The sequence below is a fragment of the Emydura macquarii genome, unplaced genomic scaffold (genome assembly GCF_026122565.2).
Source record: "Emydura macquarii macquarii isolate MOO-44397 ecotype Brisbane River unplaced genomic scaffold, CSIRO-AGI_Emac_v2 contig_3671, whole genome shotgun sequence".
NCBI classification, from domain to species: domain Eukaryota; kingdom Metazoa; phylum Chordata; order Testudines; family Chelidae; genus Emydura; species Emydura macquarii.
The window spans coordinates 9,613,953-9,641,089 of NW_027133808.1; the positions used below are offsets into that span (position 1 = coordinate 9,613,953).

Genomic DNA, 27,137 nt, shown 5'->3' on the forward strand with positions numbered 1-27,137 from the left:
TTTGTTCCAGTGCTTAACTAACCTGACAGTTAGGAAGTTTTTCCTAATGTCCAGCCTAAACCGCGCTTGTCACAATTTAAGCCCATTGCTTCTTGTCCTAGTCTCAGAGGTTAAGGAGAACAATTTTTCACCTTCTTCATTTTATGTACTTGAAAACTATCATGTCCCCCCTCAGTCTTCTCTTCTCCAGACTACACAAAACCAGTTTTTTCAATCTTTCCTCTCTCATAGGTCGTGTTTCCACCTAGACCTTTAATCATTTTTGTTGCTCTCCTCTGTACTTTCTATAATTTGTCCCCATCTTTCCTGAAATATGGCATCCAGAAATGGACACAATTCTCCAGCTGAGGCCTTGTTAGTGCAGAACAGAATGGAAGAATTACTTCTCATATCATGCTCACAACACTCCTGCTAATACATTCCAGTATGAAGTTTGCTTTTTTTGCAACAGTGTTATACTGCTGACTCATGTTTAGCTTGTGATCCGCTATAACCCCCAGATCCCTTTCCACAGTACTCCTTTCTAGAGAGTCATTTCCAATTTTGTATATGTGCAGTTGATTGCTCCTTCCTACGTGGAGTATTTTGCATTTGTCCTCATTGAATTTTATCCTATTTACTTCAAACCATTTTGCCAGGTTGCCCAGATCATTTTGATTTTTAATCCTGTCCTCCAACGCACTTGCTATACTCCCAGTTTGGTATTGTCCACAAACTTTATAAGTGTACTCTCTATAGAAATCACGGATTCTGTGACTTTCAGAGACCTCTGTGACATTTCCCACTTCGGAGCGGTGGACCTGCAGCTCTCAGCCACCGTGGGCGGCAGAGGGCCCCACAGCTCTCATCCATCATGGGCAGCCCGGGGGACCCTGAGCCACTGGGTCTGCAGCACAGCCCGCAGCACGGGCCCCAGAGCTGTCAGCCACTGTTGGAACCCGTCCCCGCCCCCAGCAGGGCTCAGGCTCTCATCCCCCCAACTCAGGCTTCAGTCATCCCCCATCAGTCCCCTCCCCCATTATTTTTAATAAAAGTCACAAACAGGTGAGAAGCTGCTGTGAATGTTTATTGCCTGCCAGCCGTCCTGACTTTTACTAAAAATGACCATGACAGAATCTTAACCATTGCCATTATCTACATCAATTATAGTCATTTTCTGAGTGTCAAGAAAAGCGTCAACTACAACTTTTTCAATTCATAAAACCTTGATTTGTCTTTTCCGCCCCCTCGAGTTTGAGGCAAACCTTTGGGCTAAGACCCAGCGCCGGCCTCGGGGCCCCAAAGACGAGCCTATGAGACAGCAGCTGCAGCGTGCTGAGAATTAGGGGCTGGGAGGGGAATCTCTTCCAGAACCTTAACCGCGGTGTCCCTCCCCGAAGCAGTGAGCTGGGGCTGGGGCGCTGAAGCCCGAACGCCGGCCGGACTCGAGCGGGGAAAGCGCGGCTGTCTGAGCTACAAGGTCTTCGCTCCTTCCAGCCCGGAGGGGGGCCGCCGCCGGCTCTGCCAATCCCCTCCCCTGGCCTAACCCCGCAGTCTGCCGGCACGGCGGCGGCTGGGAGCGGAGGGGGCGTGTCTGCGCCGGAGAGCCTGGGGGATGGGCTAGACGGGAGCGGGGAGTAGAGGGAGCTGCCAGCCCCTCTATGACATGGAGCAGGAGCCCCCGCGATGGGGGGCGGGGCTGTGGGGCCGCTGGAGGGGAGCGGGGGCCGGGGAGCGGCAGCAGCGGCGCTGTCATCCCCCTGCCTCAGCCTAGTCTCCGCTCAGTCCGCCAGTGGAATCGCCCTGCCGACCGGGCTGGAGCCACAGCCGAGACCGCTGGCGGAGGAGGCGCTGCCTGGGGCCCCTGAGGTGAGAGCAGCGGGGCTGGGGCTGGGGCTGGCTGGGGTCCCAGCTCCCTGCCCGTCCTTCATCTTCTGCTGCCTGTTGCGCGGGGCTTGTTTTGTGTGTCCCCAGCTGTAAGCGGGATTCGGGCCGGGCCCGCACGTGGCACCCCCGCTGGGCAGCTCTCGGGGCCGCTGGGCATCCACCGCACCCAGCGGGGCACCATCTCCAGCCCCGGCTCTGCTGCTGGGCCCCGCATGGGGGAGAGGGGATCGGGCTTCTCAGAGCCCCGGGGCTTCGCCGATCGAGGGGGCCCGGTGCAGGAGCCTCCCCAGCCTTCGCAGGCCCGGCTAGACTTGTCTCCCTCTTTTCTCCTCTTCTCCCCAGTCGCCCTGCCGCCTCCCTGGCCTCTCACACTGGCTTGGCTGGGATTAGCTGGGCGGGTTTTGAATAGCAGGAAGGGTTTTATTTGTTCTTTAGCCTAAAGCAGTATTTTGGAATGAGCAGCAGTTCGCGACCATGGGGCCTCAATCCGGATTGGGGCCTTTGGGTGCCACTGCAATGTAAACAAATTATTGGAGGCACCAATCAGTGCTCCAGTTATGTTTAAATTTTGCCCTTACAGCATGTTTCCAACCTCTTTATTGTGGTTGAAAAATACAGTGTATCCTTCCAAAATTACTCTGAGGGTACAAGAATGAATTTTCTGAGAGTTTACAAGGATATCTGTTAATTTGAGCTCTTTTAAAAATGTAGTGGTCACTTTTTTTTTTGCTTCCCCTGGTCTCCTAACAAACTTTCCCCTCAGTTCTTCTGATTGAATCTGACTCCCAACAGTTTCCTTTCAATTGCCAACTCCCCCCCTCTATCTGAACAACATAATAAAGGTCCCACAGCAACTCCTGATGTCACCTTTAGTGCCTGTGTTCAAAGTTCCACTGCTTTAAATTGGTTAAAAACAGATCTTGGCCATGTCTACACTATAAGCTTTGGTTGTCGCATGGTACATCAGCGTATAGCCATCAAAATCTGTCTATCACTCTTGCACATGCATGCATGCTGCTTGCATTGGCAATGAGCATACTCACCAGGAGTGCTTGTATTGACGTACAGTGTCATGCACCACTGTTAGGTGTCCCATTGTGCCAAGTGATGCTGTTCAGCATAATGCCTTTTGGGACATTTTTGCAGTACTTTGTGGAATAGTATGGATGCGCCCAGTGATCTTTGGAGCTTGGGGTCAAGTTCCCAGCATGTAACTTTCTCCATCCCATAATGCCATCCATACCCCATAATTTTTGTGACTCTTAAAAAAAAAAAAAAAAAAAAAAGAAAGAAACAAATCTGCATGGCATTCTTTGGTCTCTGCCATCTCTGACAGAAGCATGGAGCCCCACAGAGCTGTGCACTATTCTCATGAACATTGAAAATACAGGACGCAAGATTCTCCTGAATTTCCTGTACCCTCAGGAACAGCTGGGGACATGAGGATTTCTTTGAGGACAGTTTGCTGAGGGACATAGAGAAAATAATTCAAAGTTGTTGGTGGTGTTCATGGAGCACTGCTTCTGGACCTGAGAAACAAGTGCTGACTGGTGGCATTTCATGGTAATGCAGGTTTTGGATAATGAGCAGAGGCTGCAGAGCTTTTGGCTGCAAAAGGCCCTATTCCCGGATCTGTGTGTCAAGCTTGTACCAGCCCTCCAGCACATGGACACCAGAATGAGAGCTGCATTGCCAGTGGAGAAGCAAGAGGTGATCAAGCTCTGGAAGCTTGCAACACCAGATTGCAACTGGTCAGTGGTGAAATAATTTTGGATTTGGAAATTCCACAGTGGGGACTGTTGTTGTGCAAGTGTGTAAGTCCATTGATCGTACCCTGCTACATAGGACAGTGTTACTTGGCAATGTGCAAGAAATAATGGATGGATTTGCAGCAGTGGGGTTCCTAAACTGTGGTGGGGTGATAAATGTTACACATATCCCTATTTTGACACCAACCCATCTTGCCACAGAATACGTCAACAGAAAGGGTTACTTTTCCATGGTTATGCAAGTGTTGGTGGATCTCCAGGTATGCTTCACTGGTTTGAACATGGGCTAGTCAGGGAAGGTACATGATGCTCATACCTTTAAGAACACAGGACTGTTCAGAAACCTGCAGGCTTTCCCGACCAATGAATTACCATTAGTTATATTGAAATGCCCGTAGTGATTCTAGGGGACCCAGCCTACATCTTGCTCCCCTGGCTCATGAAGCTATACATTGGCCACCTCAACAGCACCAAAAAAAAGTGCAGCTACCAGCTCATCAGGTGCAGAATGACTGTTGAATGTGCTATTGGTAGATTGAAGAGATGCTGGCAGTGCTTAGTCACTAGATTGATTCTCAGTGAGAAAAATATGCCAATGGTTATAGCTACTTGTTTTGTCCTGAATATCTGTGAGGCAAAGGGGAAAAGCAGATGCCATATAGAGGGTAAGGGTGGAGCGGCTGTCTGCTGTCTTCAAACAGCCAAACCACGAGGACTGTTACAAGAGCTCAATATGGAGCTATGTGGTTGAGGAAGGCTTCAAAAAAACTTTTTAATGTCCAGTGACAGTAGTATTCTCTGGTAGCCTGTTTTCTGTGTCTGGGCTTTGAGTGTTGCCAAGAATTGTGTAGTGCTCACTGTACATTTATAAATATAAATGGGTGTTTTCCTGAGGCTATGAATTAGGTGGTGCTTGGTGTGCATTTACAAGTAGTTTGCTTTGAGTATCTATAATATATGCATTCTGCAATATTTGTTGTGATCTAATAAAGATAATTTGCTTCTCCAAAAATAGAATTTTATTGAGGGGGGAGAGAGGAGATGGGAAAGCACAGAAAATCAGTGTGCAAAAACTCCCATGTCCGATGATACACAAATTTGCAACAATACTTTAATGGGCTGAAAATTTATAATTATAAAGAAATTAAACATTTATGTCCACTTCAGTGCACAAATATAGACAGTTGTGGCTATATATATCAACTGTGGTTCACATAGGTCAGTGTATGTGAAGCTTAGAATAGCAAGCGTAATGATGTGCCTTATGATGCCACATGGTATTAGAATCCTTCATGCTTTACTTCTCCAAGAATCAGGCAGCACAGACAATACTGAAGAGGTTTATTCGCGATACCGGGAAGTCTGATAAATCAGCTTCAACTTCATGGTGTTACAGTGGTCAATTATATATGCTTTTTTATCGATTACATAGGATGTTTTAAATTTTTTATCTATTCACTTACAAATACAGACATTGTCCCATCCGGAAAGAACAACGGTGATAATGGTTGTTACATACATGCAGAGACACTTTAATCACTCTACTTACATCAAGGATCCTAGGGCTACACTTGGGCGGGGGTAGGGTGGAGGAAGAAGGGGGGTGGGTCCTTACAGATAGGTGGCAGGTGAGACAGAAATTCTAAAAGCAAATGTGCTGTTCTCATTGGAATTAGAATCACTAAGAGGACATCTGGCTTCCTGAGCCATCGGATGCTTATACTAGCCATTGTCCTTGAGGATCAGGTATACTTGTTAGCCATTTAAATTAGTTTCGACCTACAACTTGTTAGCTGAAAACAACCTCAAGCCTTACAATATGTTGGGGAGCATAGAAAGCAGCGACCCTGGAGTTCTCCAAAGACTGAAAAGGGTGGAGAGTCTAGGATTTTTAGACTTACAGATCCATCACAGTCTGCAGTATTTGGGTTTGTAGGCTGAGAAGACTCATTATGTCCTGGTGGAACCACACAGCAGCCTGTCTTCCTTGTATTTTTCCATGCTGTTGGTCATATTGGCCCTCCAAGTTTTTTGTTCACGGTTTGATGCAGTGCTGGCTTGCATGATCTCGCAGAACATGTCCATCTTAGTCTTTCTCCTCCTCAGCAGGGTCAGGTGTTCTGTGCACCGAGAGGAGGCTCCCTTCAAGGGTAAAAACAGACAGATGTATTCATGGATTTACAGTCATAAGGGAAAAATATGTTTCGAAACTCCCTTCCGTTATTCCCATAAACACTTTTAATAAGAAATGCTTATCGACACTTATGGTTTAGAACACCTCTGCACAGCACTGGTCTCCAAGCCAGTCACGATAAACATGGTCCACCAAGAGTAAAGTGAGGAAGGATTTTCTGTTCCATGAAGCTATAAAATTTCAGTCCCTATTCCATGGGTATGAGTATAGGGCAATGGCACTGAATATTGGCACTATTTTCTACAGGTGTTGGTGATTTTTAGCTGATATCTCACTCTTGAGGGTAACAAAGGCACAGAGAGCACAGCTGCTGGCGTTCTGAGCCCACCGAGGCCCATATGCTGCAAGCCAAACTCATCGCAGAGTGGCATAAGAAAGTGCCCTACCACAGAGGAAGAAATAAGGCAGCCATCCCTAGAAATTTTCATAAGAGGACTGTGGAGTATCTCCAGGAAAGTTTCATCAAGATTTCTCAGGTGGATAAAAGGGACATTCCTATGCACAAAGTGCTCTGCATCCCCCTCCTCTGCCTAACCCAATAGGGGAATGAAAAGCAGATGCAACTTTGGGCTGGTTCACACTTACCGCGCGATTCGGTGTCAGTCGACGAGAGTTATGCAAACTGCGCAGAGTGGTTTGTGTAACTCACGTCGATTGCTCTGCTTCCCTTCTGCGCGCTGTTTACATTGCACTGACCCCATCGGCTCAGCACTACGCTGCTTGAGGGGGTGGACTTACTCAGTCGACTTCCTGATTGATTGAGTGGGTCTCGCTGACTGCTCTGTTGATCCAGAAAGATCGATATGGCTGCGGCAAATTTGCCGCCATCAGTATAAACGTAGCCTTAGTCTCTGTTTGTTGTACTTTTACCTCTTCTCATACAAATAAAACAATGAAAAGTCTATGTCTTTGTCCTGTTAACTTGGAGATGGACAGGTCCACCAACAGCAATTCCGGGCCCCAGGGCAGAACAGTCATGGCCCCTGCCCCCCTAGAAAGGGATGACTGAGGTTACAATTATGGGTGGCGGGTGAAGCTTGCCCTTGGGGAGGCTAACTCCCCATCCCACTTCTGCTCACACTCCACCCTTGCCCCACCCCAGGACCTGCCCTGCTCAGTCCGTTTGCCACCCCTTTCATACACTCACTTGCCCCAGGCAGCGAGCAACAGCAGGGGGGATGAGCAGGGAGGAAGGATGTGGTGGCAGGGAAGCCAAGTGGGGAAGGAGGGGGTGTAAGAGAGAAGGGGGGACAAGCAGGGAGTGGGGGAGGGACACGGTGGGGTCAGGGCCTGGGTGGACTGTGGGCGGGGCCATGGGTGAAAGAGGTGGGACAGGGAGCTAGCCTCCCTGAGGGGAAGCTTTATCCACTGCCCATGGCCCAGACACTTTTAAAATGTCTGGGCCCTGAGCAATTGACCCCCCTCCCCATTGGCAGGCCTGGGGATGGACTGAGCATCATCTTTAAATTTAAACATTGTAAGGAAAAATGCATACACACTCTTACCCAAGTTCTCTTCCCTTTCATCAGGCTCATCTGCATTTACCTGGTGGTACTGACTAGACTGTGGCACAGTCTCAAACAGGTCCTGGCTTGTGACATGGCTGGAGTTCCCCACTGCATCTTCCACCCACTCCTTGATATTTACTGCACAGGTCTCTGTCTCAGGTTCCTCCAAGGTATCCACAGTGGTTTGCTGGATGCTAGTGGGATCTCCATCCAGTATGGTGTGCAGTGCCTTGTAGAAGTGGCAGGGCTGCAGTGCAGTACCAGATCTATTGTTGCTCTCCCTGGCCAAGTTTCTTCACTTTCATGCAGCACTGCTGCTGATCCCTGTTGTACCCCTTTGCCTTTATTTCCCGTGCAATCTGTTTGTAGATGTCCATGTTTCTATGGGGTTTGAAGCTGTGCTTGACAGTCTCTCCTCCTCCCAGGCCCAGGGAGATCCAATACTTCCTGTCTGTTTCAGGCAGGAGCATGTTTAGTATCTCTCTGTGCACTTTGAGCGGGCATAGATGGATGGGCAATTGTACACAACACAGGTGAGCTGGCAGCTGTGCTTGCCAAGGTAGGCAATCTCAAAAATGCATTACAGAAACACATGGAGGGTTTTAAAGATGGAGAGTGGCTTCCAGTCTCAGTAACTCTTGGGCACTGGAGTTTAAAATTGTGACTAGAGCAATCACTGTTATAGGGAACGTGGCATTGTGGGACAGCTGCTGGAGGACTGCTAGGGTCAACAGGTGTACATTTGCACTTTGTCAACCCTGGCTCTCTACTGTTCGTGGAAGTGGTCTTACTGTGTCACTGTAATAGGATGCTAATGTTGGCGGGAGAGTGGATACATGCACAAATAGGTTGATGCAAGGTGATATGTCAATCTAAGTTTGTAGTGGAGACTAGGCCTTATTTAAGCCCCTTCAAAATTCTCTGTGGACATTCCTAATTAAACTTGCTTTCATATTGATTTAACTGATGAAGCATATACATAAATTATCTGGTTTACCCAAATTGGTTTTAAAAATAAATCACACCTTTAATTAAACATGTGCAACTTTGAATAAAAACAAGGCCCTAGTCTCATGTGTACTCTCTGTCCTTCTACATGAGAGTAGATGTGGGTTATATATGGGGATGAATTGTTCAGGGGTATATTGAAAATGGGAGATGTAATAAGAGGTGTGGCTAGTGGCTGAGGTGTATTGGAAGAGGTTGCATAGGATATGGCTGGAGGGGAGGGAATGTAGGATGTGTATGTGGAATGTGTTTAGGATATAGGGGTGCCTGTGGGGATGAGGAGGTGTATAGTGGAGTATGTATACAATGAATTGTGTGTGGGTGCCTAGATGGGGAGTGATATGATTGGAAAGGACTGGAAAGGTGAGAAGCTGAAGTGTGCACAGGAAGGCGTGTGTATGCTGGGCGGGTAGATGTTGGGTGGGGATGAGGAAGGATAGTGTGTGTGTGTGGGGGGGGGACACAGTATTTGGGGATGGGGTGGTGAGGATGAGGTGTTTAGGAATGGGGAAAGTGAGGTAGTGAAATGTGTGGAGGGGGGTGAGGTGTTTAAGGTTGGGGATGAAGGGGGTGAGGTGTGTGTATAGGGGCGGTGAGAGTGTGGAGGGGGGTGAGGTATTTGGGGGGTTGGAGGGGGGTGAGGTGTGTGTGGAGGGGGGCGAGGTGTGTGTGGAGGGGGGGTGAGGTGTTTGGAGGGAGTTGGTGGGGGGCGAGGTGTGTGTGTGTGGAGGGGGTCGGTGGGGAGTGGTGTATGTGGAGGGAGGTGAGATGTTTGGGAGCTCATGGGTTGAGATGTGTGTGGATCTGGGGTCAGTGGGGAGTGATGTATGTGGATGGGGGGTGAGGTTTGCGAGCTCAGGGGTGAGGTGTGTCGATGGGGGGTCGGTGGGGAGTGGTGTGTATGGAGAGAGGTGAGGTGTTTAGGGACTGGGGGGTGAGGTGTACGTGGGTGGGGGAGTCGGTGGGGGGTGAGGTGTGTGTGGGTGGAGGGGGTGTGAAGCGGTGTGGAGGGGGAGTGAGGTGTTTGGGGAGTGTCGGTGAAGGGTGAAGTTTATAAGGAGGGGGTGAGGCGGTGTGTTGGGGGGTGAGATGTTTGTGGGGGTCGCTGGGGAGTGAGGTGTGTGTGGAGGGAGGTGAGATGTTTGGGGACTCGGGGGGTGAGGTGGTGGAGGGGGTATGAGGTGGTGTGGAAGGGGGGTGAGGTGTTTGGGGACTCGGGGGGGTGAGGTGGTGTGGATGCGGGGTACGGAGTGGGGAAGTACCAGGTGGGTCTCACTCTCGCTCTCTCCCCGCAGCTGCCATAGCAACGCGACAGACGCCAACGCCGAGCAGCCTGGGAGGGGGCTCTGGACTCCGCGGCCTGGCTCATGGTAAGAGCCTGAGGCTGGGGCCGGCCGGCGCGGCCGCCTGGTGAGGGGACTCAGGGCTGAGCGGCAGCTCCCTGCCCCGCCGGGATGGGCAGCGCCGCTGCGCCGGGCCCCCTGCCTGCCTTCCAGTTCCGGCCGCGGCACGGGAGCCCGGACTGGCGCCGGCTGAGCGCTGTGGACGTGGAGCGGGTGGCGGGCGAGCTGGACGTGGTGGCCCTGCAGGAGCACCTCGGCCATGTCACCTTCTGCAGCGTTGAGCGGCAGCACTGCCCGCACTGCCGGGGCCCCGCTGATCCACTGCTGCTCAAGCTGGTGCGCCTGGCGCAGCTCTCCATCGAGTACCTGCTGCACTGCCAGGAGCACCTGGGCACCCAGCTGCAGGGCCACGAGCAGGCGCTGCGGGCAGCTGACGCCCGGCTGGAGCAGCTTGGCACAGAGGCGGCCCGGCGCACCCAGGAGATGAAGCTGCTGAAGGAGGAGTGCAGGCGGCGAAAGAAGATGATCAGCACCCAACAGATGATGCTGGAGACGAGAGCCGGCTACCACCAGGTGGGACGCGCTTATTATAGTCGCTGCTAGAGCTCACACCCCCTCCGTTGTGCAACCGTAGGGAGGGAGGGAAAGAAACCCTGCCTTACCTTGGGGATAGGTGAGCTAACCAGGAGCTATCGTTTCCCTATCAAAATACCCCAGCTCCCCTGGGCCTGCGGTTTCATTCCCAGCACTTTGGGTGGGGGCCAGAATCTCATACTGCTTTAGAGAGGAGGTGTTCCCATTAGGTTTTCAGCTAATCCTCTGTTCACTGATGAGCTTTTTCCAGGCTTTTATTTGTGTTGCCATGCTGTGTGACATGCCCTAAAGTGAGTCTGAAGCAAATGATTACACAAGGGGGAGGTAGGCAAGGGGAGAATTGGGCATATGACATCTTGGAAAAATTAACAGTTTAAGAGTCTATCAACTTGCTCATTTTTTTCAACAAGTATTTTGGGAATTTATAACTGCCTTAAAACATGTTCTGAAATATAAAGAATATACTGGGCTGAAACTTGGTAAACATTTGTGGTTTGTATGTATGCATTTAAAGTTCATTTAATTCTCATGAAAGATGCTAGCCTGAAGGTCAAAGACTTGCTTGTCCAAATAATAGGTTCAGGACAGGTAGGAGATTGCAAGCTTTCCCACACTGTGACATCAGTGTGTTTCAACCTTGATTGGAGAGAACATCAGCATATCAGTAGGCTAGGAAAAGTTTTGTTTCTGAGATGTATTGACCAAAGACAACTTCCATATTAAGTTCAGTTGTCCAGTAAGAAGACACATACTCTTTGTCCAAAATTCTGTATTTTTAAAAGTAAATTACACTATTTTTTGTATATTTCCCTCACTTAAGATCCAGTCATGTAATGGTATCCTTTTGGGCAGAATTCATTAGGACACAGTGTGAATGCAGAGTCCTTGTGGATTTAGTTGCAGGATGAAGGCCTTAAGGACAAACTGCTGATGTGATTTGCATTTTGAAAACTCAAGGTGTCTTGTATGACCATAGTATCTGACCTGGGTTGAAAATGAAAACTCAGTCCCTGCACTGGTTTGATTGTAAACTCGAATGCAAGTAATCCCCTTATAGCACTTGACAGCACAAATATGCGCATTCTCCTCAAAATTCATGTAGGCCACATCTGGCTTGGTGGAGCCAGACAAAGAATCATACAAAATACAGGGCTTGGCAAGCAATTAATCTTTCTTCTTCTTTTCAGTGGCATTTACAAGAAGCCTCTTTTCATTTTCCATTTAAGGTCATATCAAATAAAAGGCCCTTTCTCCCTCTTTTATCCCTTGGAGTAAATTATTATCTCTCAGAATTAAACAGATTGGTGAGGGATGAGTTCAGGAAATGATATTGAATAATAACTGCAAAATAGCAGGAGAATTTTGGGTCTGACTGGAGGACTTCAAGTTACCTATTTATAGGATTTGCAAGTGCCACTTGTCTAGTAGGCAACAATTACATATCACATGTCCATATCAAGCATTTGGCTGTCCTGGAGTGTCAGACAATAAAGCTTTTGCTATCATTGCTCAGTGGATAGTTCAGGTTCCATGCCCATTAAAGCTTTGGCCCCTTTATGAGAACGGCTGTAAACAATTATTTGCCTTTCTCAATTCATGTGCACTTTATTTAAAAAGTGATGCACAGTAATTGAGTTTCTGAGTTTTAAATTTAATGTCTCTAGTCCACCATCAGAATGGGTGAAAACCGTAAAAATAAGAGCTGTCAAATGGAATCGCTATTATGGTGTGATAATTAAGGTTCAAAAACGTGAACAATATCTTTCCTAATGATGAAGTTTTGGGACTTATGTTGTATTTGAATTTCTCATATTTTTATGATTTATACAGGAATCTTAATGTTACATACAAGGTATTTTTGTATTTAATATTAGGAAGAATAGTAATATTGGCACCAGTAACAGGCACATAGCATTAACATTCCATAAGTTAATTGTTGAATAAGAGCTTGCTTCTAATACAGGCAAGTCAGACAGACATGAGTTTAGTGCTTGAATGGATAATAGTATTTCACAGCCAATTTGATACCATAAATCATGTGTAATCTATTACAGTGTAAGATCTCTGTTGGTTCTTTGCTTTGCTGCCATACTATACTTTCTTTATCTGGGTTTTATGTCAGTAGTTCCTTGCATTTATCCAACAAAATGTAACTTAATTATTAATGGGTTTAGTGGTGGTTGCAAGACATTTATATTTAATATCATACTAGCCATCAGTACTGGAATTCTAAATTCTAGATGAGACCTGGGAATTTCACTATAATGAACAGATTTTAAATCTGCTGAGCAAGTTTGAAATTGTCTTTTACACTCATATCTCATCAGTGTGACTGACTGACTTAAGTGTGCAGTTGTGGCTCCCTCAAGCAGATTATGTTTTGAAACATACGTGATAGTCAAGGATAGTGAGCCCTCATACCTTATGAAAGAAATGAGGGATTTTGATTCACAACTTGATCAATCAGTTTCAACAGGTGTACATTTTGTTAATGTTTTATCACTCTTAAAAATGGGGAAAATGGACTTTAAGGATGAATTAAAAAGCTTTTAAAATATACTGATAAGATCCACATTTGATCAAACACATATCTACATTTATAAAATATGATTGTAAAAGACTAATTGTGCTAAATGCACACCATTAGAGGCAGGACAAGTCATAAAGAATGAGTAAATGTGCTGTAGTCTATTTTGTATTAAAAAATGAAGTATGTAATTCAGCAGCTCACTACAGCCTTTGCTATTACATTTTTCCTGAAAGGTTGGGTGGGAGCCAGGTTTTTTGCAGATTAAAGTGCGCAGGTTTGTGTTGTAGTGTATGAATCAGTGTTTCTGCCATATTTTGTTATTAATTTGGATCATAATAAACAGTGCTTTTATTTATATGCAGCTGTCCCTCTTTCTTGCTCCATTTCCTACTCCCTATTATCCTCTCCAACATAATTCCCTCCAACTCTACTTTTCCCTATCTCATTCTCTTTTTAAGTGTCCTGAAAAGCAGTAGTGCTAAAAAAGACTAAGGGTAGTAGGTTTTTGCAAATTTCATCAGAGTTTTCAGCATAATATGGGAAGGGGAAAAAAAAACAATACAATTTTGGGCTGCAAACATTGCATCCTGGGATGAGAGCTAATAAATCTTCTTTACATAGATCTGACACCACCTGGATGTGGCTTTAATTTGTGGGAATTTCATTAATTCAAAGGAGTGCAGACAAGAGCTACAGAAGACTTTGGAGGGCTGGGCAGATTGATTTACGAGAACAGGCTAGGGCCCTGATCCTGCATTAGAATCCGCTAAACTCAATTGGACTCCTCACAGGGCCAGATGATCTGCACACGTGGAAACTGATGCAAGATCAGAGCCATAATAGAGATATACCTTGATTGCCTGGAGATCAGGTAGGATGTATCCTGATAACAATATGCAGAATAGAAGAATTTTAGTATAATAAAAGAAGGTACTATTTTGGGATGAAATTAAGAAAGGGAAAATTGATGTTGAACATTAGGAAAAAACTTCTTAATAGTGAGTCCTTTTAGCCTAAGTAATAATTTATCAAAAGTAGAGATAGAATCCCCATTGCTTGGCCCATTTAACACTAGACTGCACAAAGCAGAAATAATCTTGCATTATCAGATTGCCTAGATGGCCTGACAGATATTTTTGATCTCTATATATTATGGTATTTTATGATTCAACCTTCCTCTCCTTCTCCCCCACAAACATGGATATGTTCCAAAATGTGCACTATTTAATGTCAAGTTTCTCTATTCAGCTATTGTCGAGTTATACATGTTGGAAGAAGGAGAGAAAGTGTGGCAATGCAGTTTCACAGTGAGAAAAGTACATGTATTTTTCTTTCCAGCCTTATTGAACTCCAAAGTAGTGGCCTGGATATTCCTCATATTTTATGTTTTTTAAAACCAAACATGGAGAATTTCAGTCCAAATGGAGATTTTATTTTAAAGCTAAGTGTGAGTGATAATAGGAGTCATAATTTAAACTGTTTTTTACACTTTAATTGTAGCATTAATGAACACTATATGGCATACTGGGGTGTGTGTGTGTGTGTGTGTGTGTGTGTGTGTGTGTGGTTTCTCACAATATTGTCTACCGTTACCTTCTCTTGGATAGAATGCCAGACATTCTCAAGTGTCTGTGATCTTATCACCTTCTAGTGGCTTTAGCTTACAGAGGATATAATTCCTAATGTTACTACTCAGTCTTGAATGTTTCATCAGTTACCACTAGCATGCTATGTAATTAAATTGAATAATGTTGGAATTCAAATCAGTATTCTTAAGGAACAGTGTTGCCATGTACTAGAATGGGCTACTATACTGGCATTGTCTGGGGAAATGTAATAGGCTAATTCAAAAAAGGTTAACTGTTATAATTAAAAAGACCAGCATTTAATGTTGCTACCTAAAACCATTTTCTATCTGTATTTTGTAGTGTCAATTTTGTGATAAGGCTTTTATGAACTATTCCTTTCTACAAAGTCATATACAACGACGCCATCCAGAAGAATCTCACACTGGTAAGTACCTTCACACTATTAGGAAAGTTAAGGTGATATAGAAATATATAAAATATATTTAGGTTACGCAGTTTAGGATTTTGTGTGAACCAGAAGGAAGCTGTTTGATTAATAGGTCTCAGGGTGAGTTTGTACATTTGACAGTTAGACAGAACATTTTGTTTATATGTAAACTGACCAAATGTGATATGGCAGTCATTTTACTAAAAGATTATAAAAATAGAATTGTATTCTGCCATGTATAGAATCACTTTTCAAACTAAGTTCCCGCTGAATAACTTTGCCAGTGGCAGAATTCAGAACAATGGCTTCTTTGGGGTACATGAAAGCTGTGAAAATATCGGTCGCATAGCCACTGAACAGGGTGTACCATGGAAAAGTAAATTTTATAAATAATCTTTGTTATCATTCCAGGATCCACTCCACCTCTAGTGACGTTAGCAAGAGTTGGATCAAGCCCATAATAAATTAATAGTGATTTTACAATGTGGTAGTCATGAGGAAATTTAGGATTATTCAACCAGGGTGCCAAACTCAACAAACCAGTATAGTCATTATCGTTACACTACCTTATGTAAAATACTTTTCTTAAAAACAATACTGCAGATCAGGAAGTGCAATTATATCAGGATACCTGCACTTCAAATTGTTCAAGGTACTTGGCCTTTGGCCTTGTGACTTACAACATTAAATATGCACAAGTTTGCAATACAGAATACATGGCTATTGGTGTATGGTAAAGGCACTTTGTCAGGTTGCTTCAGAGGAATTTGCATGTACAAAGTACTGCTACATTTTTATTGTCAATATGAATGTAGGGATTTTTTTTCTCTGCTTCCTTTGCTTTGTTCCCACTGAAAAATATTTATAGTGTGAAAATCTTTCCTCATATTTTTGCTCATTTTACCCCACTATATTTTTCTCACTGTGTGTGATTCATGGCTGCTAGGAGCTAGGGTTCCTTAGCAATGGGAGAGGTGTTAGGGGAGAAAAGTGAGGAGCGGGGAGTCAGAGAGATAGATTAGCAATGCAGCAAGAGTTGGTGAGGAAGGAAGAGCAGCAGGGAGCAAGAGCAGTGGGCTAGTAGAAGAGAGATAAGAGGGAGATGGGGTTTGAACAGTAGCCTGAAAGGCCAATGAGATAGCAGTAGCACTGAAGGGAGTGTCAGAAGATGTTGGTAAATTGGTAGAGGAGAGTAGCTGTTATGTGTTTGGAAAAAGAAGGTAATGGGAGGAATGGCAGAGTCAATTGATCTAGATTAATTCTGTATTAGCAAGAAGAATTACTGTGTGAGGGGAGTGCTCAAACTCTCTGAACATGTAGGGTATATCTACATGGCAGTTAGACACCCATGGCTGACCCATGCCAGCTGACTTGGGCTCCTGGGGCTCAGGCTAAGGGGCTGTTTAATTGCAGTGTAGATGTTCAGGCTCAGGCTGAAGCCCGGACTACCCCTCACAGGGTCCTTGAGCCTGGACTCCAGCCCAAGCCTGATCATCTACACTGCAATTAAACAACCCTTTAGCCTGAGCCCCGTGAGCCTGAGTCAGCTGGCCCAGGCCAGTCGCAGGTTTTTAATTGCTGTATAGACACATCCACAGTTACTCCTTTTTTTCTGGTATGTACTCAGATACCACAGTGATGAGCAACCTTATAACAACCTAGATAGGTTGATGAAGTGCCATGTCAAGATTAAAGATGATACATTTTTGAGTGTACATGTAAACAATTCTTTGATAGTTACCATTAAAATGAAATTCTGGGAACAGAAGTTTCAACTAAGTCTAAACAAATCAAAAGTTGTATCTCTATGTAGACTGATAAAGAAGGTTACTTAGACTAATTAACATCCTCTAATGAATCTTGCAGAATTACATAGTTGGGATCCATACATTTCATTCCTTCTTTGATCTTCTACCCTTTGTATCTCTATGAAACATGTTGAAATTAGATTAGAAATTAAATATTATCTATTTCAAATTAGTTCATTTTTAATATTAAATATTTCCTAAGCTATTTCACATGCTATATTTTCAATAAAATAGTGGAGGTCAATCTATGGTCTGTGGAGCTTATCTAATAGTCCAAAGAATGTATTATTTTGAGAAGCAATCTGTGAGGAATTGTGATATTGAGAGGAAAGACGATCTATGAGGGTAGTAGTTCACAGAATAAAAAGTTTGGAGAAGCACTGAAGAAAGTCATTTGTGGGAAGAATCAAATTTCCCAAAAATATAACTAACGTTTTGGAAATGTATGTTTCTTTCAAGCGGAACAAAAGAAGAAAGCACAGACAGATAAATTACAGGATGAGATCGATAAATTGAAGGAACAGTTACAGCTCACCAGGTTCCACCTAGAAGCTGAACAACAAGCTCATGTGGTTAGATTTTCTAAGGTAGTATATATTAAGTATTAACAACCTCTTGTAAGAATCAGTATTCTGGACTGCATTCACTAACAATGCCGCTCACAAATGAAGTGAATAGAACTGAATGGAAATTTAAATAACATTTTTCTGTTCAGCAGCATTGTTCCTGTACCACATTGGCATCAGCCACAACCTCTCCAGCAATTTTAAAAGCCCCATTACCTTCCACTATCCCTTCTTGTCTGTATTTTGGAACAAATACTAAAGTCACTGCTATTATTAGCACCTGCTAGTCATCAAAATGGCAAAAAGTTCTTATCGGAGAAAATAGAATGCAGAATATTATAGTATTTATTATTTAAAATATCATTTAGTGCCTAGACAATATGGTGATTGGGCACTTGCTAGATATAGCGTTGTAAATCGATACGATGGCTTATAAACAGTAAGATGTTCTTTGCCATGAGATCATACAGTCTAACATAGGCAAGACATGAAAAAACAGTTTTCAGGAAGGGAGAGTGAAAAGAGGGTAATGGTGAGAAGATACAAGGAATATCTCTTCAATTTGTATGTTAGACTTTGAACTCTCAGTAAGCAGCCAGCCAAAGACTTTCAGTAACCTTAAAGCAGTAACTAGCATCAGCCATTGTGGAGTGTTGACAAGAGATGAAACAAAAGTGGAAAGTGAAAAAATTTAGAAGCTGTAATATTGCTTTAGTGTGTAGTTACATGCAGGGGCTTTATTTTATTACGGATATTACGGCATGTACCCAGGATATTCAGGCAGCTAGCTGAAATTGCTGCCCGTGACATCAGTGCCACACTGCTGTTTTTAAGTGCTAGCTCCAGCAGAGCTAAAATGTGTACATCTAACTCAGCTGGGAATTAAACCTTTCAGCTGCTGAGTAGACACATCCTTGGCCAGATTCCTTTATTGGATGCTGCAAGATTGTGATCAGAAGGGGAAAGAGAATGATTCTTTTACTTTCAAGGAGTAAAAAAGTCAAGGAGAACCAAATATAGATAATATTAAATTGTAAATAAGCCTTTTTAAATATAGCTTTAAAAATTGGACTAAATTTGGTCTTTATCCTACCCTCACGTTTTTAGAGAGAAGTTTTAAGATACTCTGCTTCAAAGCAGCTTTGATGTGAAGCCCTTTTTCCCAGAGCAGCTGCTACACAGCTTTTGATGTGAATCACCTGCACACAACTTCCTATCTGTACTAGACTGGGTCTGTAAGGTCAGATATTCTTGAAAGTGAGAGCCAATGTTTCAGCCTTGCAGTCAGCAGCATGGCCATGAGGAGCTGCACTAAAGTGACTCAGAGCCTGTTATAAATAATAAATAAAGCATTATGAAAAGCTTGCATTGGAACATGGTTCTGATTCCCAGCAATGTGAATCTTTGACCTTAGGTTGCTGAAGAAAATTTCTTATGTCAGCATAGTGAACCTGAATTAATTTGGGCATCTGCTAGATATGCTAGCCATCTTATCCATACGTGATGGTTCAAAGTGATGGTTCAAGTGCTTGAACAGATGACTCATGCAGCTAAAGCATTGTCTTCCCTATGGTACAGAACACACAGCAATCCCGACAGTCTGTCACAATCATCTTGCTGCACCCAACATACAGTATTAGAAGCTACTGATCTTAGCAGGAGTCTTAGCTAGGGAGCTGCCTGAGATGTTCTGAAATTAGTGCTTACAGTGGCATGAAGCCTCTCTCTAGCTCTTTCCCCTGATAGTATTCAGGCTGTTCTGGGAGGAGCCTGGGCCTGAGGGGGAAGTAGAGAGAGAGAGAGACGTGGAGGGGTTTGCTGAGTACATCCTGTCCACTGTGACTGACCCCCATTGTCACACCAGATGTCCCTCTCTTCAGTGGGAGAGTAAGAATAACTCTTTCCTATCCTACCAAAATGAACCACCATTTTCTTACGGAACTAGACATACTTACAACAGAAGGGGGAGACCCTTGGAGCCTGTTGTTGGCTTCACTTGTCCTCTGTCCCTATCTTTTTTTTCTTTTCAGTTCTATTTAGTGATAAGATAAATATGAATACAAACCCTGAACAAAAATAATTATTCTGGTTATAGAACTGTTAAAATAATGTAAAGAATAATCAGCTTGTATAAATGTGACTGGGGAGATGATAGAGAGGGAAGACAAGAGGAGTTTGGGGCATTATTGGTGTGAAAATGGAACGAAGGTAGGGAAATTTAAATTTTATCTTAGGCCTTTTAAATACTATTGCCTGTTTTTTCCCCATCACTGTGCTAATGCTTGTAAAGATTGAAGCCCACAGTTTATCCACAAACTAACAACAGCATAAATGAAAAGTAGAAGCCAAATACATTTGTTGCTAGACTACTAGCAACTAAGGATACTAATTCTGATTATATTTTTGCCTTTGTTGTTCACTTGCAATTGGACTCCTTCAACAGAGGTTGCCAAACATCCACCAAAGACTAACAACTTTTAGTCATTACTACTGTTAGCAGATTCCAGCAAGTGGCTCATATATGGAATGCTTTATACTCAGTACCAATTCCCTGAACCACCCATTCTCCAGTTATTAATTTGTGAATTTATATTTTGCATCTGAATAATTTTTGACAGTGTTGGTACTAAATGTATTAATTTAGTTAATTAGTCCCTATTATGCCTCTAGTATTTAGGGCAATGACAAAGCTTTACCACTCCTGTCTGTTTCTGGCAAGTCTTTCAATGGTTCCCCAGCTGTGCCCCAGGTTTTTCAGCTCAGTTTCCATAGCTCTTCGCTATGTTGATTTCAGGCATGTTTTTGCTTGCCTTCAAGTGTCCATCTTATTGCTATTCTGGTGATGGAATCAACTTCCATCCAAAACACATGGCCAATCCATTTACAGAAAAGTTTCTCCCGAGGCTGTTGTTAATCTTCCGGCTCCTGTCCATCTACTCTCACTGTCACCCAGGATGTGTTATCTGTAGCATCTCATCTCTGCTGTGTACTGAGCTAGCTTCCCTGTTTCATACATTGTCCATATGATTCAAAAATCAAGTTTGGTTTTTGTCTGGGTGTTGACGACTTCAGTCTTCATGCCAGTGGATTCCTTTTAGTTTTCATCACTGGAAGTCATACACATCATTGACTCCTGACGCCCATCACACACATTAATGGTTGATTTCTCCATCCCTGTTTCCGTAACATATTTTGTTTTTTACAGGACAGAATTGTTACCCTGGTCCTCCAGGTTGGGGGTTTGGCACAATGCTATCTGTTTTTGAGTGGCCCCTCCGCCACAGACCAATCCGTGTGCTTGAACCTACGGAGCAAAAAAGCCTGCATTGACACAAACTCTGGGGATTGGTAGGGCATGCAAGCTGTCCTGCCATGACAAGGCACAGACACCAAGGGACAGACATTTATTAATTTATTACTTGTTTAATATAGTACACCATGAATTTGCAGACGCAGAATTTACTGCAGAATTTCCTCATGAATTTAAGCTTTCATTTTTTAAAATTAAATTTCTAGCCCTATGTAGCAATAAAGATTTTTAAATGTGAGTGTGTAACTGTGTTAGGGATAGCTGCCTCAGGGTATGTCTATACTGATGGCGGCAAAGTCGCTGAAGTCAGATGGATCTTTCTGGATCGATTGAGCGGTCAGTGTAGACCCACTCAATCAATCAGGAAGTCGACGCTTGTAAACCACCCCCTCAAGTGGCGTAGTGCTGCTTGTTCCCATCGGTGCAGTGCAGTGAAGACGGCATGCAGAAGGGAAGTACAGCGTCAACGGGAGTCCCATTGACTGCCGCCAAATCTCCATGTAAGTGTAGACCAGGGCTCAGTCTGCAGACAGCCTGAGACAAAAGCTCTGGAGATATGTGAGCGGCACCATTCAGCTCTGAAACACAATTACAGTAGTTTAAAATGTCATTAACTATTTCCTGCTATCATGTACTTGTCTTGCAGTCCCAGAGTATCTCCCAGCCTTCCAAAGTGCCAAAAGCCCCATCTGTCTTTCACTTAAATATTCAGGTGCCTCTGAGAACTTCTAGAATATAATTTTGTATGTTTGGTACAAAATTCTGCCGTGTACAAAAAAAAAATGTATTTTATTGCTGCTCCTCACATTATTTTTTAATACCAAATTAAATATCACCAATGATACTGACTGGATTGTATGATTTGTTTTGATTTTAAATTAATAATGATCCATTTTTAAAAAAATTTCTTGAAGCTGCAGCAGATTTCCAATCTGTCATATCAGAAGACTTCAGAAACAACAAGAGTGGGTTTTCCTGTATAATTAGGTCAATCCTATTACAGAGTATGTGGGAACCTTAATTTAATGGTGCTCCCATATGCACTTAATAACGTCATTTCTTTAGATAAATATTTTAGCTTAACTGTTAGAAAACCCACAAAAATGTTAGCTATTCAGTTCCCTGTTTGTTTATACCTTTGAAACAAAGACAGTTACGCAGAGTAATACCGAGAAAGCAAAGTTGTATTTGATATGTAAAGCACAAGAATAGTAAGTAGCATAATAGAACAGATTCTGATTTGTTGAATAATTTCACCCACCTGAGTAAAATTCACCCAATTGTACTAACAAAGTAACTACAAACTTTTCTGTGGAAGGAACTACTTAATAAAAAGCAATAGAAATGGGCTAAAATAAGTTTTATCCCCTGAAGGTGGCAGTATACTTTCATGATGCTGTGTATGCTGGGTGCTGTCTTCTCTTTCATGTCTGTCAGATGACAACCAATCCAGAATGAAGATTTTTGTCTCCATCCCTGATTCCTTCTGTAGGCTCACAAGAACTTGCCCAGTTATCATGCCTGTGGTGGGTAGCTGCTGCTGGTATCTTCTCTGTGAAGTGATATCTTAATTTCTGGGCCTTAGATGGCACCAGACTTCCCAGGAAACAAAAGAAGCAGTATGCAACTAAAATACCACGGAGCAAAGGCAAGAAATCTCCTACCTGCTCAAGTCCACTACTGCCCTAATAATGAGGCTGTTCTGCTCAGAGTATGCTGCCCTTCCCCCCACCTCCTTGTGTAATTCTGACAAGCCATATTGAGTGGTAACAGAAGTAACTCTAAACTGAGGGCCTGCATCCCACTCCAGTAGCCCTCCTACTGACACCAGAGGAGTGTTAGGGTCTTCCCAGCACTATCTCAATCTTATGAAAGTGTGAACAGGACTTTGTTTCTGAGGAGGAGTTCCAGGGTATCAATAACATGGAAGTAGGGGACTTCCAGTCGTTCTCAGGGCCTCCCCCATATTTTTCATATCTAACAACTGCCTTAAGCTGAATGCACCAACCTAGAAACTATCCCTGTTAGTACAGAGGAGCAGAGAAATTCATGGTCTATACTGTACCAGAATATCACATTCTTCTCATTATGATCTGTTTTCTAATGCCCTCGCAGTCACTGCTTTGATATCCCCTAGAATCATGTGTTGGAGGGCTAGAGTGACCAGATAGCAAGTGTGAAAACTTGGGACAAGTAGGGATGTGGTAATAAGTGCCTATATAAGAAAAAGCCCTGGATATCGGGACTGTCCCTATAAAATCAGGACATCTGGTCACCCTATGGAGGGCACTTGTCTATTAACAACATTGAGTCCACCAATTTGTTACATATACAGTAAGCACTAAAAAGCTACCAGGTGGCAATTGCTTTTTTGGTCACTATTCTTCTAGTACTGGGCTAAAAGCAATGACTTTAAGTTGAAAGTCTGTATACGCCATTATCAAACCCGAGATTTCAAGTTCCCTCTTCCTTACTCTCTGCACATATGTGTGACAGCTATATTTACTGTTAGCTCAAGTTACCCTGTTTAGCCCAGTTCTTTTGTAAATTTCTTTTGAAATTGTTATTTTTCTGCCTTAAAATTGTGAGGGCACCTTGAGTGAGCTCTTTCTGTACAAATGTGGATTTCATAGTACTCCACATCAAACGAATGATGACTATTCACAGCCATTATTTTTGCTTTTTATTTTGCTGGTTTTGATGGATTGACTACATGTTTTTCTCCTGTAGTGCGATTCATTAATACTGGGTTTGCTTGATAACACAGTAATAATCCAACCCATAGAATCATAGAGTTTAAGTCCAGAAAGGACCACTAAATCATCTAAACTGACCTCCAGTATATCACAAGCCACCAGCATCAACCAGTACCCATACACTAAACCCAGAAACTGAAATTAGACCAAATCATTACAGACCATGGGAGACTAAACTATTATGTGCCACAGGCAGAGAATCGGAGGGCCAAGATGCACCAGTGCCAGAGGCTCATGCAGTGTCAGGGAATTGATTAAGGGAGATATATCCATTTAATTCTAGCATGTAACCTGCACTCCATGTTGCAGAGGAATGTGAAAACCCCCAAGGTTACTGCCAGTTGGACCTGGGGAAAAATTCCTTCCCGATCCCCACAGATCAGTTAGATTCTGAGCATATAAGCAAGAACCACCAGATAATATGAATATGTTTTTACAAGGTTGTAAATTATGCAAATTGGGTAGGCTATGTCACCTTAAACTCTTGTGGTGGTTTTTGTTTTTTTAACTTGTATTAATTTCAATATATTTGAAGTAAATGGGCCATATCATGCTCTTAGTTTTTAGGCAGAACTTTCCATTGACTTATTTAGACAATAGTTAAGCACAGCAGTAGTAGTGATAAATGCAAAACAAAAGTTTACAGGTTGGGGGTTCAGAGAGGAATGTGATGCAATTTTTAGGCAAAATTCCTGTATATACACAATTGCCTGTAAGAGCTGGAATTGTTTCTTTAGAGAAGGGAAAAATACTGGTTTAAACAATTGGTTTCTCTTAGAAGTTCTGCTTCAAAATTGATGCCACAGTATTTTATGGAAGTTACCATTTGGCTCATGTAGCTTAGCAATTACCTTTGACATTTTTTATGTTGCATGGTTTTGTATGTGAGAACAGAGTGAGATAATCCTTAGAGTAACATTTTAAAATAATTTCAGGAATATGAGCATCAAAGATCAAAAGAAGAAGAAATTCTACAATCTTTTCATAAATGGAAAGAGGAAGAAAAGGAGAAATTGGCTGATGAAATAGAGAAAGTGAGAGAGATGTTTATGAAGGAGTTTAAAGAATTAGCTGCAAAGAATACTGCATTAGAAAATGTAAGTAATTTAATATGGAATTTCAGTTAATATTGTCTGTAAGGAACTGATCTTGGATTATTATTTGAAACATATAATAATACCTACCTCTCATATAATGCTTTTCATCAGCAGATCTCAAAGCCCTTTACAAAGGAGTTCAGTATCATGATGTAACCTTGTAAGATCTGTTCTTATATAAAACTTCAAAAATATTAGTTGAATGTAATTAGTGGTTATGTCCTGGTATTGTCTCCTCAATTCCAAGATGTGTTCAGTTCTTTTCTGAATTGTACTCATTTGCTTGAAGGAATCCTATCTACAAGTCGCATGTTATTCTTTTCTTAATCCTCAACAGCTGAGTTCTTGTTTTGTAATCAGTAAGTATTTTATTATTGCTGTCTGGTGGCACCTACCAAAATTAGGTGATTATGAGTGACATGGAAGGGGAGGACTAGCTTCTATAGCAAGGTATTGAGAGAGTAGAACTGCATGGAGTGTTGTCAGAAAAAATCAAAAGTTGCATTTCCCAGTGTTCTGACTATGGATACATCTCTGAGTGTCCAGACACATCAGAAAAACGATGTGCATGAATTTAGTAGAACTGTTTTTATTTTATTGGTGCTAGTTTCTAACCTGCATCCTTGTAATCACAATCAATCTGATAAATATTTTACTGCTTAGAAACATTTGTGGGGAGAGTCTAATGCAAACACCGACTTTTTAAACAGTTATATTTAAACTAAATTGCATATTAAACTGCAATCTTATAATAATTTTATTTGATTGTATGCTGGGTTTTTTAAACAGATTTTTTTTCCTCTTAGCAACTGTTAGAATTACAGAAGTCCAATATGCAACTGAAATCCAATTTAGGCACTTTAAAAGACAGCCATGAATTTACAGAAGAAAGACCTCAGAATGATCAGGATTATCACAATATGATGCAACTTCTTGAAAAACAGGTAGCACTCTGATGTAAAGATGAACATACAGTATAGTGATCACTGCTGCTGGTCTTTGTATTTGTATTTTTACAAATTAGAATGTAAAATTCCGAGTAAAATTCCTGTAATTCTCCTTTTCTAAAGTAACTTTTTTTTTTCTCTGATTCATTGCTATTTATTAAATACCATTAGTAATTACTGTAATGGATATTATTCCCAGTATGACTTGCTGAAGAGGGATTTGGACACATTGGCCTGGATTCTCATCTGTGCCCAATATGTTCTGGGTGCAGTTCACTGGCAAAACAAATCATTTGTGCCTCCTTGATCCTGGTGCTGCTTTGGAAAAATGCATTTAAAAGTTGAACTAACAATAAGAGACTCTGAGATGTTAGGAACTTTTAGTGAGGGATTGTTGTTTTTCTTTCATTTAATCAAAGAAAACTCATGGTGGAATTTGTTCAGTTTTTTCTACATAGGGAAGTATTCTCCATCTTTCACAAGTTAAGATGTTTTGTTTCATTGTCACTATAAACAACACTCCATTAACCAATGTTTGAACTTACATTATTTAGAAAAAACTACTTATATATTTGTTATTAATAAAATAAAGTATATCATAGTAAATTTATATTTTAGCAACCGAGAGACAGAACTTACATGTCCAGGAGCCTATGAACAAATACATAATTTCCATTATGGTTAATAACATATAACAATTACACTGAAACATATGAGACACTTCAAATACTGTTTAAGTCATAAGGAAGGGGTTACTAAAATGTTGCAGTAGTAATAATCTTTTATGCTGATGTAATTCAGCTTCATTATTAACCAATTTTTAATACAAATGAAATCTTTCAAAAGAACATTTACTTTCCTTACAGGAGAGTAAGTGGACTTCTAGAATACAAGCCCTTCATCAAGAACATAAAAAAGAAAAGTGCCAGGTAAGATTACATCGCCATATGCTTATACCAACATCCTATTTTTAAGCAAGTGAAATAAAAGCAAACACCACACTCTTTCACTGCTACCAATACAGTTTGCAACATCTGGCAGATTAGACATCCTAGATATTCATAATTTATGTTCAAAATAAGTTTTTTTTAGTATGCAGATTTATTTATTTATTTCGATATATTTTTTGCAGTACTGTCCGGAGTTAGCAGTAGGGATCAGGGTCCTATTGTTAAAGAACCTGTACAAACACACACAAACTGAGTCCATGCCCTGAAGAGTTTAATTTTTTTTCAACTATGTGCAGAATGCACAACATAGCAATGTTTCTCAACCTTTTAAGTAGCAAGTACCCCCTAACGTCTGAAAATTTTAATAAGTACCCCAACACTCAATTTTCCACTCTGAGAAATAAAATCTTTTTCCCCTGGATGACTGTATTTCTCGTAAAGCAGGAGAGTTCTGAGTTCTGCAATGCTGTGTGGCTGTGGCAGATCACAAAACCCCTGCTGTTTCTCCCCTGCTTCATCCTCCCCTTCCTCCATATAGGAGCAAAGGTCAACTATGGCTTGATGGTGGGGTCATGTGATGTTCTCCTCACACAGGCGGGAACTTGTGAGGTATGAGCAGGCACAAGCGGCCCAGAGTGGATAGCAATGCTCCCCATGGCCATCCCTACGGGGGTGCGGGCCTGGCACAAATCACACTGTGTGGGCCCCCTTAACTTTTTTATACTGGTAAAATCTGGGGCTGTCATAGTTGTCAATTTCACTGCTCAACTAGAACAGTGAAATTGACAAGTAAACCTATGGATAGAGCCTGGCTCCAGGACTGGGCAAACCGCTGGGCTCTCCGTATGACTTTCTGGGCACCGGGCTTTGAGCTG

At 42.6% G+C, this 27,137-nt stretch overlaps 1 protein-coding gene across 3 annotated transcripts in view; it reads left to right on the plus strand.

The window, feature by feature from the left end:
• Positions 1-1,598: 1,598 nt before the first annotated feature.
• DZIP1 (DAZ interacting zinc finger protein 1) overlaps positions 1,599-27,137 on the plus strand; it is a 79,001-nt gene continuing 53,462 nt past the window's right edge. Inside the window, exons 1-10 of one of the 3 annotated variants that reach the window (XM_067536835.1) lie at positions 1,599-1,848; positions 3,439-3,617; positions 6,076-6,305; positions 7,359-7,483; positions 9,641-10,261; positions 14,741-14,825; positions 17,096-17,223; positions 24,204-24,365; positions 25,172-25,309; positions 26,179-26,241. In XM_067536835.1, coding sequence (XP_067392936.1) covers positions 9,800-10,261; positions 14,741-14,825; positions 17,096-17,223; positions 24,204-24,365; positions 25,172-25,309; positions 26,179-26,241 — 1,038 coding nt within the window. In that variant the 5' untranslated portion in view covers positions 1,599-1,848; positions 3,439-3,617; positions 6,076-6,305; positions 7,359-7,483; positions 9,641-9,799. Of the gene's footprint in view, positions 1,849-3,217; positions 3,618-6,075; positions 6,306-7,358; positions 7,484-9,640; positions 10,262-14,740; positions 14,826-17,095; positions 17,224-24,203; positions 24,366-25,171; positions 25,310-26,178; positions 26,242-27,137 lie in introns of those variants that run through there. The other 2 variants (XM_067536837.1, XM_067536836.1) reach the window with 2 other exon arrangements.